Below are 12,141 nucleotides of genomic sequence, written 5' to 3'. Positions count from 1 at the left end.
TAACCTCCTGACCCAGTCTGAGCCACCAACCACCCACTTGCGATGAGTTCCAAGGCACAGAAACACCATCAGTCTTTTGACAGGCTCTGGGAAGACAGTCTCTTGCAGTCTAGTAGGGGAAACGAACATGTACATATCCACATTCCCTCTCACACACATACCCCCCAAAGAATGACTACAGATGAGCCATTTCTGTGGATCATCTTTAAAAGGATCCTCTGTTGGCTGTAGGGAGTCAGGTGAAGTATCTTGGATCTAACCGGAGCTGAAGTTCAGTGTAGGCAGACCTGAGCTGTACAAAGCACCTACTGCACTTTGCTGAGACCGTAATCAGATCAGAGTCTGAATTTTAAAAAATTACATGTGTAGCTGGGTAGTGGTGGCGGCGCATGTCTTTAATCCCAGCACTTGGGAGGCAGAGACAGGTGGATTTCTGAGTTTGAGGCTAGCCTGGTCTACAGAGTGAGTTCCAGGACAGCCAGGGCTATACAGAGAAACACTGTTTTGAAAAAAAAAAAATGTGTGTGCTCACGTGTGAACGCATTTGCATACCCCAAGTGTGTTGGTCAGTGGATAACTTACAGGACATGGGTCTCTCCTTCCACCATGTAGGACCAAGGGATCAAACTCAGGTCAGCAGGTTTGACAAAATGCACTGAGCCAGCTCACTGGCCCTTCTACGTTTTTCTCAGAGGACTTCCATGAAGCCTCCCTTCCCAACCCCTTCAGACCTTTCTGGGCCCTGGTGGCCAAGACCTCTGTCCCATGCCAGCTGTGGCCATATTCGACAACCAAAAGCAAAGCAGGAAAACAATGGCGAACATCAAGGAACTTCCGCAACAGACTGTGTAGAATGTGGTTTATTTGTCTCAAAGTGCACATGAGAGAACTGTGGTGGTGGTCTGCACAGAGACAGAGCCATGGCCTGTGCGTAAGGCACCGTCTGAACACACGGGCTCCAGACTGCGCCATGTGTACCATGCGATCAAGAAATGCTTCGGAAGAAATGTCAAAGGGCATGGGGAAGGCTGGTCCCTTGGATGCGTGGAGGTTCTCCTGGTATTGTACACATTGGCGATTCACACTCCGAACATACCCTCCTGGAGAGCCCTGGCCTAGAGTCTGGGTCAAGTCGTTACCAAGTTTCCTCGGGTGTAACTCTCTGGGGTTGGGCACAGGACGTGCTAACCTCTCTGCTCCCAGGCATGCAGGTGGGCGTGGCATGGAAGGACTGCCTCTCATATTCAATCTAGAGATGGTGTCTCCTGTGAAAGAGTTCCACAGGCACCTTTCTCTCCACCCCTCACAAGAGACCTCACTTGAAAGAAACAGCAATATACTGAGCTAAGGCCTTATCCTAATGTTTGTGTGTGTGTGCATGCGCGCGCGCGTGGGGCGGGAGGGTTGGCAGGGATGCTGGAAACACCAGGCCTGAGCTGTCATATTTCTCCCCAGTTTGTCCCGTAGAGGCTACTTCCTTCCCAAGGGATCTAAAACCCAAAACCTGTGGCTTCCACTGAAACCTGTGGTATCCAAGGCACTAAACAAGGACATCCCTCCTTCCTGCCTACACCTCTCTCTTGTCTTCTTGTTGTTGTTGATTTTTTATTTTTTGAGGCAGGGTTTCTCTGTGTAGCCCTGGCTGTCCTGGAATTTGCTCTGTAGATCAGGCTGGCCTCAAACTCGTAGAGATACGCCTGCCTCTGCCTCCTAAACATTGGGCTTAAAGGCGTGAGCTACCACCACCTAAGAAGTCTGTCCTTTTGGGTAGATTCATATATTCTGCAGAGTTGATTTAAGGGACACTTGAATTTGCCATTCCCTGGCTGGACCACTGCCTTCTCTAGAATGTGTCCCTGGACTGCCCCTTGCTAATGTCACCCCCCCCCAACCCTGTGGGGCTTGCATTCATCCTAGTTCTCCATCGCAAATAGGGCTGAGGTGACCAGTGCCAGCCATGCCCAAAGGTCAGCACTGTATTAAAGCAAGCAGCAGCATGAGGTGGCTTCCTAAAGCAGCCACCAAACTGCGGTTTGCTAGCTAGTCCCACTCAAAGTGACTCCAGGAAATGAGCTGATGGTGCAAACCAGCAACTCCTGGGGAGCGTTGTGGGGTTCCCCACCCAGCAGAGGCTTAGCCTTCTCCAGCAAGGGCTGCACCCACATCCCAGGAACTGCTGGGGAAGCCTCTGCACAAGGAGGACAGTAGGAACCTGGCAATGGCCACTCCTCAGAGTCACCTAGGCTTACCAGTCCCCTGGCTCGACCTGCTCATCCCGGTATCTGGTATCTCAGCTGGCCCCAGGTCCTGGGAGAGGTCCTGGTATCTCCAACTCTAATCTCAGGGCTCCTCTCCCATGGCAGTGAAGTGATGGAAGACAATTCAAGGGACAGAATGACCTGTTTGGAGCTGGTGACCAGTGGGTGGGGTGCAGGAAGGGCAGAACGACCCCGACCGCCCAGGGGCCAAGGCAAGGCTGGGCCTACAGGGGACTGAGGGCTTGCTGTGTCCTAGCCTAGGCCTTGCAGTTCTGCCTCAGACTTGGCATGGCTGAGGGGCCGCAGAGTCCGTGGGAACCTGCCCTCGGGACCACAGTCCTGCTCTTCGTAGGTAGGGTTGAGACGGCCCATGCTGAGTGGGCAGAAGAGGCTGCGCTCGGTCCCGGCGTGGCTCTCCACCAGGGCCTCCAGGCTGGGGAACTCTGCTGGTAGGTGCTGGAGAGGAAGGTTCTTAGCTTAGGTCTCCTGTCCCTGTCCCAGCACCCTACCCCTACCCTGGTCTCCCACCATGTGCCTCCCATAAGCAGAGGGATAAATTCAGAAAGGGAGAATGTGCCGTAACTGTGGAACCAGTCGCCATGTCTTCTCTCTGCCCAGCCTGTGCAGCCCTGGGGCAACTCACTTGTACAGCTGCCATGTAAAACCCTTGACAGCTCAGTCTGGAAACCAGTGACTCAGAGACTGTGTGGGTTTAGGTCAGCTCTCCTAGAGAGAACCTCTAAAAGACACCTCTAGAGAGAGAACCTCGGTGGCTGTGTACCTCAGCGATTCTCCCTGAACTCTGTGGTCAGCACCCAGCCAGCAAGCACAGAAGTAAAGGTGCTATGGTGGGGCATGCCTTTACTCTCAACACTGGAAGGTAGAGGCGGGTGGACTTCTGAGTTTCGGGCTAGCCTGGTCTACATAGTGAGTTCCAGGAAATCCAGAGCTACACAAGAGAGACCCTGGCTCAAACAAACAAATAACAAACAACAAAAGCCCCAAAGAACAGAAACAGAGTTTACAGGGCCAAGTAGACAGCAGTGGACTAGGTTAGGGGCGGGGCCAGAGAGCTCCCTGTGAGGGAACAGGATGAAAATGAGGTAGGCTCAGGAGCTCAAAGACTGTTAAAGGGCAGACCAAGAACTGCCCGAGACGGAGGCAGGGCAGGGCAGGGCAGGGCTGGAAGGCCCAGAGGATAACCCCAGAGTCTCACCTCTAGGCAGTACCGGCCTAGGTGGTTCCTGAAGACCTGGTGAGGCACCACGCCACACTGGGTTCGTACAGACAGATTCCACTGGCCACTGGTACCTGGCTCCGGCCACAGCAGGAAGGCTCCATGCACATCTCTCCGCAGCAGGGCAAGAGCACAGGATCTAGGGGGAGGGAGCCTAGACTGTTGTCCTGGTCAGGGGTATACTAGCCCCAAGAACTTGGTGGCGGTGGGAGAAGACTGAACATGCGACCTGTGACGTTCTGAACCAGAGCAGCCACTCAGTGAACGTTAGTTGGAGGAACTCAAGGCCTCTGGGGACATGACTTGCTGACTTCAAGGCCCTAGTCAGGAGAGGTTGGAGGAACCATGGGAAGGCAGGCAGGGACAGGCCACACCCAAGGATTTCACCTGAGTCTCCTTAACTGACTCCTCTCCATAGCCCCATTTTGCATTCTAGGAAAGTGAGGTTCGGGCAGAGGAAGTCATGGCCTGAGATCACCTAGCTGGGAGCACCCTATACTCACCAGTTAAAGTCCATACATTCTGCCTATGTATTCCATGTACATGTGACAAGGAGTCTACCTCACATTATTATACCCAACCCAACAGACTGGCCCTTGGGCTAGGACAGAACTACTTTACCTGGAAAGGCCAGCAAAAGCCCAGATGTTCTCTGTCAGGCTTCCCTCATTCTCCGCCAGGCATGAGGGGCCACCAGGGCCACGGGGCCATGCCTCCCAAGCAGCAGGAACTATGGAGACCACAAAGGTCAGAGGAAGCATAGAGGAACCCAATGCCAGACCTGCCCTTCCACCACCCACCCCCCATCCTGTGGTTTGTCCACCACCAAACCTCTTCCCCAACCCGACAGTCACACATCTAGTCCCTCAACAGAAACCCTACACTCCATACACAACTGCTCAGTGGCCTGCATAAGCCCTCAAGCTTGATGCACCCTCACATGCACAGGCAGCCAGGGGAGGAGGGCGGCTACAGCTTCAAAAGGACATGCATGAACCCCCACCCCGTGCCAAGCCAGACAGCTGCCCGCCTCCTCCAACTCACAGGCTTCCCGGGCTGACAGCTGCAGCTGTGTCTCGTAGGTGCAGCCTCGGTAGGCCCCAGAGCGGATCACCTTGCTGCGAATGGCCTTTTTGCGCACCAGTGTGGGCGAGCAGTAGGGGTTCCCCAGGCGAATGTGACGGGTGCCCCCACGGCCCTCTGACTCTGGCAGCTCCTTCTAGGGCACCAAGAGGGGCCCACAGGCAGGCAGATTCAGACCCATCTGTTTGAGGCCCCATAAACTCCCACAAAGAAGCCCACCCCTGCAGTGTGACCCCCAAGCCCTTTCTCCCAACCCCTTCCTGACTGGAGCGCTGCATACCCCATTACTGCCCAGTAGCCCTTCTGCAGGAAGCCGCCGAAAGGAGACCAGGGCATGGACATTCTGTGACAGCTGATCCCGGCTGAAGGGCTCACGCACTAGGGCAGGGGGTACCCTAGGGCTGCAGGGTGGCTTCGGGGACATGTCCCCTACAGGCGCCAGGCAGGACTCAGGCTGCGCCCTCTCCTCAGGGTGCTGCAAGAGGTAAGCAAGCTGGAAGGAACGGCAGAGCAGCAGATACAGGATGTGGACCTAGGACAGGAGGGGTGGGCTCAGCGGCAGCACCCTCCTGGGAAGCACCACAGGGGCCAGCTCACTCTCCAGGACCCTTAACTGGGTGCCCCCCCCCAAAGAAACGTCCTGGGAAAACTCCTACTTTGCCCTCAAAATCTCACCACATGCAGCCTCCGCTACCAGCTTTCTCTGGGCACATCGCTGCTAAGCCATTCTGTGCCAGGCATTATGCCAGGAGCAGAGAGCACAACCAGGGCTCAGTGCCGCAAATCCACCAGGAAGCGTAGCTGAGCGCCTCCATCCTGGCTCTGTAACTTAAGAGCTGTTGGGTGACCCAGGGCAGAACATGGAGTAGCTCATCCTCACCTCCCCATGACCCTCAGAGGACTTAAGGAGACGGGACACTGAAAACTCTCACTTGACTGGGGCCTGAACATGGAACCTGTCACTTACACAATCCAGACCCAGCATGTTAGAACCACCAGCTTCAGCCGCCTATCACCCAGGATCCACATAGAGGTAAGAGCAAATGCTGGAACTGACTGAGTGACTGGCTGACTGGCTGGCTGCCACCGATCTGTCATTCACAGTGACCACACCAACCTTGACCTCTAGTATACCTGCCCATGACCTACCCCATCCACTACACAGGGCTACACAGGGCCACCTAGGGACAGTTCAAAACCTGGACGTGGCCTCTGGTGCTAAAGGACTCAAGTCTCTGTCCAAATCAGGGACAGCCAAATGCTGGAATGTGGTTCATGTTACAAGTGGGCTAGGCTTGGAACGGGGACAGGAATGAGCCAGGATGAGGGAGGGTGGGCACACCCCAGGAAGGAAAAGTCCTGGCTAGTTTGCTCCCGGCTCCAGGGAATGTCAAGGGTGCTGATGTGCTACACACAGCTAGTGTCACCATGGATTAACCCCTGCAACCTGAGGACGGTACAGCTCTGGGTCTCCGGTACCTCTCCAGGCTGGCTCCCCACAAAGAGATGGCAGAAGAGCTTGCTGGCTGGGCTTCGTGGGTTCCGGGCAACAAAAGCAAACTGGCAGGTGGCTGGGTACCAGGTGGCATAGAGGATGCGCTTCAGAGCATGGGCCATTAGGAGCACCTGTGAGGCATGGTGGAAACAGCAGGCCTCAGACAGTCACCTGCGTGGCAGTGGCCTGAGGACCTTGAATGTCTGGCATAGACCACCAACCACCTGGAGTGAAGAGACCCTTCTTTCCCCAAGGCCTGCCACGCCCAGCCCTTACTGCCCATGCCCTGGGTCTGCTGCAGACATGCAGGTCAGGATGGCCACTCCCAGTTACAGAACTGAGGGGTAGAACGGTGACCCAGTGGTCTCTGGCTGGAACCCCACAGAGGCAGTGGCAGCAGGCCCAGGGTTATACACTCGGTCTCTGGGGTAGGAATGCTGGGACTTCAAATCCTAGGTCTGCCATTCACTCTCCATGTGATAGCAGTCCCCTGAGTGTCTCTTGCTGTCATGTCAAATAGTAACAGTGCCTCAGGCAGGTGATATAGGACCTCAGGGTCCTACCATCAGCATTGGGCCTTAGGTAAGAGACCTGCATTTGTGGGTTGCACAATGGTAGTCAATGGGCAGCCACATCGTTTGTGCAGGGGATAGCCAGGGAAAGATGAGCAAGCACGCAAGAGCTCCCTGCCATCTCTAGCCCATGGCTGTTCACAGATACTGGCCAATGCTGGGCTGGGCATTTAGACAATCTCCTGGGATGGATGTCCCTGATATTTAAGACCGGATGTGGTCTCTAGAGCTTCTGAAGGGCCAGGTAAGCTATTGTTATCTGAGCTTGTCCTAGGCGGCCATGGGGCAAACTATAAGCAGACCATACCCCATCTGATCTTCATTGCCCAGCCCCCCTACCCCTCCTACCTCGCCCTCCCCACTGTAGATCTTGAGACCCTGAAGACTGAATTTCAGGATGACAGCCCGGCGTCGGGAACAGTCCTAAGGGGAAGACAGTTGGCAGAGGCAGATGTCACTTCCCAGACCTGGCCTTATGTGGTCATGCCCCAGCATCCCTTGTCAAGGCTTACTCAGTCAGTTCTGATACCCCTGCCCAGGGACAGAGGCCTGAGCTGCAAACCCCCAATGGTCGTGCTATGATCAGTGGGGCGTGGGTCCCCAGGCATCTAGGAAGAGAGTCCTGAAGCCTGGAACTCACTGGTTCAACTTCTCAGAAGACCTCTGGCCTCCACCCTCCCTGGGCGTCATGTGCCCTCAGAGCTCCATCCAAGTTTGAGATTCATGGTGCCCACCCTTGGGTTAGGCTTCCCTAGCCTCTCACCTGCAGGGCCCACAGCTGCTGCTGTACAAGGCCCACGCTGTCCTGAGTATCCAAGTCATCCACAGGAAAGGATCCCACATACTGGTGATGACGGAGAGAAGCAGGACAGGGGAGTAAGGCTCCTAACTCCAATACATGCAACATCCCACCATGGAAGCAAGCTGTGTGCCGTGTCCAAGCACTGTCCTTGGAGGCCAGAGTTCTTTGGTAATGCTCTCAGCAGGTGACCCTGGTCAGGCCGCATGGGCCTCACCTCACGCACACATTCATATACACACACACATCCATTCCACAGGAGACAGAGTCAGGTCCTTGGGCCCCAGATCCTCCCCAATCCCAGGGGGCAGCCACCCCACAACTACCTTCCAGAACACACAGGACAGGCACCCACCCACCTGGGCTAACTTGGCAATGCACCTGGGCCGGTAAGGTGCAGGCCCACAGTCGGAAGCCCTTCGGGCCCCGGCCCCAGCCCTCTGCATGGTCCCCAGCGTGCCCAGCTTCAATCTCCACGAACAGAAGGCTAGGAAGGGCAGGGGAGAAGGTGGTTTTCAGGCACTTGGCTGAAGCCGCCCCTCCCCGCTCCCCCTCAGGGGCTGGTGTGTTCATTCAAATTTGCTTGCTCTGGCACTCTATTCGAATGAATTCATTCATTCATTCAACCAACCAATCAATCAATCCACTGAGTACCTGCTAGGTGCTCATCAATGTCCTGTGCACATGACAGAGACAAAAAGACCAATTCTGCCTGCTTCTGAGCCACAGTGTTCTTGGGGAGCAAGGTGGGAAACTCGGTAATAAGCCTTAGTCAGGTGAGATGGTGGGAAGATGGAGAGGGGCACCAGGAAGGGTTGGGGACTTGTAATGCTACACTGGGAGGTGTGGGGAGGGCTCCTGCCATGGGCCACTGAGCTAGAGTTCAGGTTAGGGTGCTTCCTGGGCCCTCTGTGATAGGGAAGCTGGTAGAAATGTGGAACCAGCTCTTAGTGCAGGAAGGAAATGGTATCTGCCGAGGCAGGAGGACCAAAATCGAGTTCAGGGACAGACTGGACAATACAAGACTCCCAACACGCGCAAAACCAACCAACCAAACAAACAAACACACACACAAAACGTCTCATAGGGAAAATAGGAGTCTGGGAATTGTCTATTGAAGGGTATGGGTAACTGCAGCAAGAAAGAAGACACACACACAAAAAGGTGAGCTGGGGCCTGGGGTGGACTGCCAAAGCACAGGCTGCACATTGCTCAACATCAGCCCAGAATGAGACCTTTCCCTGTGGACAGTGGGGGAGCCATAGCAGGCCCTGGGGCAGGAACAGTGCACAGGGGTGGTCCGAAGCTGGACAGCTTGCTTTGATGATCTCAGGAACCCATCGGAAAGGCTTGCTGGCTCATTTGCCCAGCCTGACTCCCTTCCTGAATCCTAAAGCCCTTTGCACAGTAATGAAACCACAACACACCCCACTGGTGCTAAGTGGAGTGCAGAGAAGACGGACAAGTGCCCAGGAGATTGACAAACCGCATTCCGTCCATCAAAGATGGACAAGTGCCCAGGAGATTGACAAGCCACATACCGTCCTAGCCCTGATTTGTCTGGACCCTTAGCCAGACCCACAGGTGGAGGACAGAAGTCCTATGGGACTGATGCCTCAATGGACAGGTTACTGCAAGGCAGAGTGAAGGGAAGCCTATGCTTGGGTCCACGCAGACTCAGCATCCCCAGGGACACGGTACAACACCTGCCCTCTCCCCGATTCTCACCAGCCTTCTTGCAATCACTGGCTTGGGTCAGAGAGGCCTGGACACAAGTTCTGTGTGGCTTTGGGCCAGTTGCCCCATGTCTCTATGCATTTACTCCCTTTCCTGAAAACCCTGGGTAATGTGAGGTGCCTGGCCGACAGGCAGAGGGGACAAGGCCCGCCCCAAAGCCTGCTGGCCGTAAGGGAGCTTGGAAAGGCGGCAGAGTCTAGCCACTTTCAAGACTTCCTGTCCAGGTGACACCAACTGAAAGCCCTCAGCAAGTCAGGCTGAGAAGGAAGCTGGCCTGGAGGCTCTGACTGTTCGTAGGGTGGTCTGGAAGTGCCACAGCGGCAGAAGTGCTTGGAAAAAGAGGAGCTCCAGCACCTTAGAGTTGATGCTCTTAGAACCCAAGAAGGCTCCTCCACCTCTGCTGGCCAGTGACCTTCAAGCCCAGGCTTCAGCCAGGGAGAGTGGGAAACAAAGGCTGTAGGCCCTCCCCTGCCCCGGAGCCCACCCAGACCTCCGGCAAGGCCGCTGCCAACCTGCGCTCTGCCAACCTTCCCTTCTAACCCTGCTCACTGTAAAGTCACCTGTCCTGATGGCACATCCGATATTTTACATAGAGCAGCCCACACTCCTGCCACGCGCTGCCTGCCCCTTCCCAGCAGGGGGATGAGGCTCCCGGGAGGCAGTGAAGTGCTTCTTCACTTTCTGCTCACCAACGCAGGCAGAAGAGAGCAAGGAAACAGAGACCACAAGACACAGCCAGTCGGCAAGGAAACCCGTAAGGAAGGTGGGGGAGGAGGGGGGAGGAATGGAAAAGGGTGACAAGAAAAGCAATCACAAAAGAGACAAAGAGAGCTGACAAGAGCCCTTCACACCCTGCCTGCGCCACACAGCCTGGCAAGCACAGGGTAAAGAGCTTGGGTCAGCAAACTCAGCTTGCCTAGTCCCCTGTGTGGGGTGGGGAGTCAGGGGAGGGTATAGCAGCCCAGGAGGATAAACAGCATCCTCCCATTACCTGGCCCTTCCCAACCTCCCTAGAAACAGGAATTCTGTCCCCTCCAGACCCTCTTCCTGTCTCATCCTGCCTTAGACCAAGGAGAACACCAGGGTTCGTTCCCTGAAACCCTGAAAACGACCGCACACCCAACTTATCTCTTTGAACCAAATAAAAGTTTCCCACAGGGGTCTGTCTTCCGAGCCACGACATTCCTACAGAGACACATATGAGCTCCTATTTTTCCGGGGAGGGGTTTCTCCTTAGGAGCAGGGGACTGGCTATGTTGACTATACTTCACATCCAATCACAGGATCCTGTGCACCATAAAGCTCAACTATCTATCCACTCAGGGAGACTACCCAGCCTGCAGACCCCAGCAGCTTGACTAAAGACCCACACCATAGGAGGGGGAACTGGCAAACCCAGGACTCTCCGCCATAGCTAGGCAATACCCTTTTGCTTACAGTCTATGGGCCCCCAATCAGGCGTCCATCCTTGGTACCCACTGGATCTGTGCAGGAATAGGTGCCGCAGAAGCAGCCAGTAGTAGCCCCATAGCTGCAACAACCCAGGCTCTAGGAATGGAACTGTTTAGAAAGGCAGGACTCCCTCTTGCAGACCAGCACACCTCTGACACCACCCCTACAGGCCCTGGACCCGCGCAACCAGGGACAGGAGTGGGGTTCAGCAGATTTGGCTGATGTGACCTCAGCCTGCCGGCTTCCAGTGCCTCAGTTGTGAAGGGGACCGCGAGGGCAGTCACCTCCTGGGGCTGTTCATCAGCCTCTGTTCCTCCCGAAATCTATCTGGGAGCACACAGGCTGGATAGGGAAGATGCAGAAAGGATAGCACGCGCGGAGGTGCGGAGCGCGTGCGAGTGCTGACAGTGACCTCGCAAGCGTCACCATCCCCACACAGCGCTAGGTTCTCGGGGGGGGGCGGGGGGGGGCTCAGGTGCCCCGGCGCCAGAAAGGGAGGGATGGTGAGGAGGACTGAAATGATGGCAACTGCCAGCAGAGGAAAGTGGGGGTGCGGCTCGCTCTGGGCGACCCTCCCGGCTCCGGCCCAGCCCCAGGAGGATCCCCAGGCGTACTCACCGCTGCTGCCGCGCCTCCTGGCAGGTCTCACAGCTCGGATCCCCTCAGCCTCTGCTCCTACCCAGCGCCGGGCCCGCCCCACCCCCGCCCCCGCGCCGCGCGCGCCCCCCACGTGGCCCTGGGACTCGACCCTTGGGCATCACCTGGCGGCGGCGGCGCCGGCCTCACCAGCCAATCGGAGCCGCTCCGCTCGGCCGTGCCACCCAATCAGAGGCTGCGAGGGTACCTGGCTCCGCCCACTCTGCGACCCGAGCTGGCTCCTCCTTGTCGCTCTTCCTCCACGAAGCTGTCCGGACTCGCTGAGCTCAGTGCCTCGCCACTCCTCTGCTCCTCGCGGCCGACCTAGCTTCTCCACTAGGTCTGCACGGCCGCGCAATGACCATGCAGTTCCACTCCTTTACACGCAAATGGCAAAGGACTTGGTGGCACGTATCCCCTCACCGGTTGGAGACTGATTGGGCTGCTCAGCTAGGGTCCAGCACAGAGCAGTGACTCTGTCCTTCGGGCCTCACGGAAATCCACTTAGATGGGGAAATGGTGAGTGAATTTAGCCAGCGCGCGCACAGAGCCGAGAAGGCGGGCCCTTCTAATCCCATTAGGTGGGGAGCGCAGTAGGTGGCCCAAATAAATCGCAAATCCGAGCCAGGCAAGCGCTTGGTGTATATTAAACCCGAAATCTGCAGAGAGAACGCATCAGAAACTGTCCGTGCGGCACACCGCAGAAATCCAGGCCACAAGGGTTCAGGCCCAAGGAGGGACCTCCAGATAGATGACAGAGAGGCGGCGAGGTGAACCTGAATCTGCAGCCTCATGGGGAGCTCCCAGGGGCAGGTCCGCACCGCGCACCGCTCTAGGCATCCCTTGTCTCTGCGGAACTCCTAACACCTTTC

At 56.2% G+C, this 12,141-nt stretch overlaps 1 protein-coding gene and 1 long non-coding RNA gene across 3 annotated transcripts in view; one reads left to right on the top strand and one right to left on the bottom strand.

Moving 5' to 3' along the window:
• The window catches only part of LOC116096898, a 2,297-nt gene extending 936 nt beyond the window's left edge, over positions 1-1,361 (top strand). Inside the window, exon 2 of the long non-coding RNA XR_004121152.1 lies at positions 613-1,361. This is a non-coding gene — a long non-coding RNA (uncharacterized LOC116096898). The remainder of the gene's footprint in view (positions 1-612) is intronic.
• On the bottom strand, positions 846-11,541 carry Sh2d5 (SH2 domain containing 5). Of its 2 annotated transcripts, none has more exons than XM_031379200.1 (10): positions 11,252-11,541; positions 7,804-7,931; positions 7,409-7,489; positions 6,994-7,068; positions 6,058-6,204; positions 4,859-5,110; positions 4,540-4,714; positions 4,117-4,225; positions 3,475-3,634; positions 846-2,714 (listed from the first exon to the last, which is right to left on the bottom strand). In XM_031379200.1, the coding sequence occupies exons 2-10, from the start codon at positions 7,888-7,890 to the stop codon at positions 2,511-2,513; spliced, it is 1,290 nt and encodes a 429-aa protein (XP_031235060.1). In that variant the 5' UTR covers positions 7,891-7,931; positions 11,252-11,541; the 3' UTR covers positions 846-2,510. The 2 variants fall into 2 exon arrangements, with proteins under 2 accessions (XP_031235060.1, XP_031235062.1); XM_031379202.1 differs by lacking the exon at positions 11,252-11,541 and adding an exon at positions 10,619-10,695.
• Between the last annotated feature and the right edge of the window lie 600 nt (positions 11,542-12,141).

The sequence above is a fragment of the Mastomys coucha genome, unplaced genomic scaffold (genome assembly GCF_008632895.1).
Source record: "Mastomys coucha isolate ucsf_1 unplaced genomic scaffold, UCSF_Mcou_1 pScaffold18, whole genome shotgun sequence".
Lineage (NCBI taxonomy): Eukaryota > Metazoa > Chordata > Mammalia > Rodentia > Muridae > Mastomys > Mastomys coucha.
Note: the sequence above shows the minus strand (reverse complement) of the source record. Positions and strands in the feature narration are given on the sequence as shown.

Bases quoted from the DNA above. Each gene is read 5' to 3' on its own strand.
- Sh2d5 (XM_031379200.1), bottom strand. From the start codon at position 7,890: ATGCAGAGGGCTGGGGCCGGGGCCCGAAGGGCTTCCGACTGTGGGCCT. The intron at 3,635-4,116 runs GTAAAGTAGTTC...CCCTCCCCCTAG, and splicing joins GCTTTTGCTGGCCTTTCCAG to ATCCTGTGCTCTTGCCCTGC. The intron at 2,715-3,474 runs GTGAGACTCTGG...CTTCCTCTCCAG, and splicing joins TAGGCCGGTACTGCCTAGAG to CACCTACCAGCAGAGTTCCC.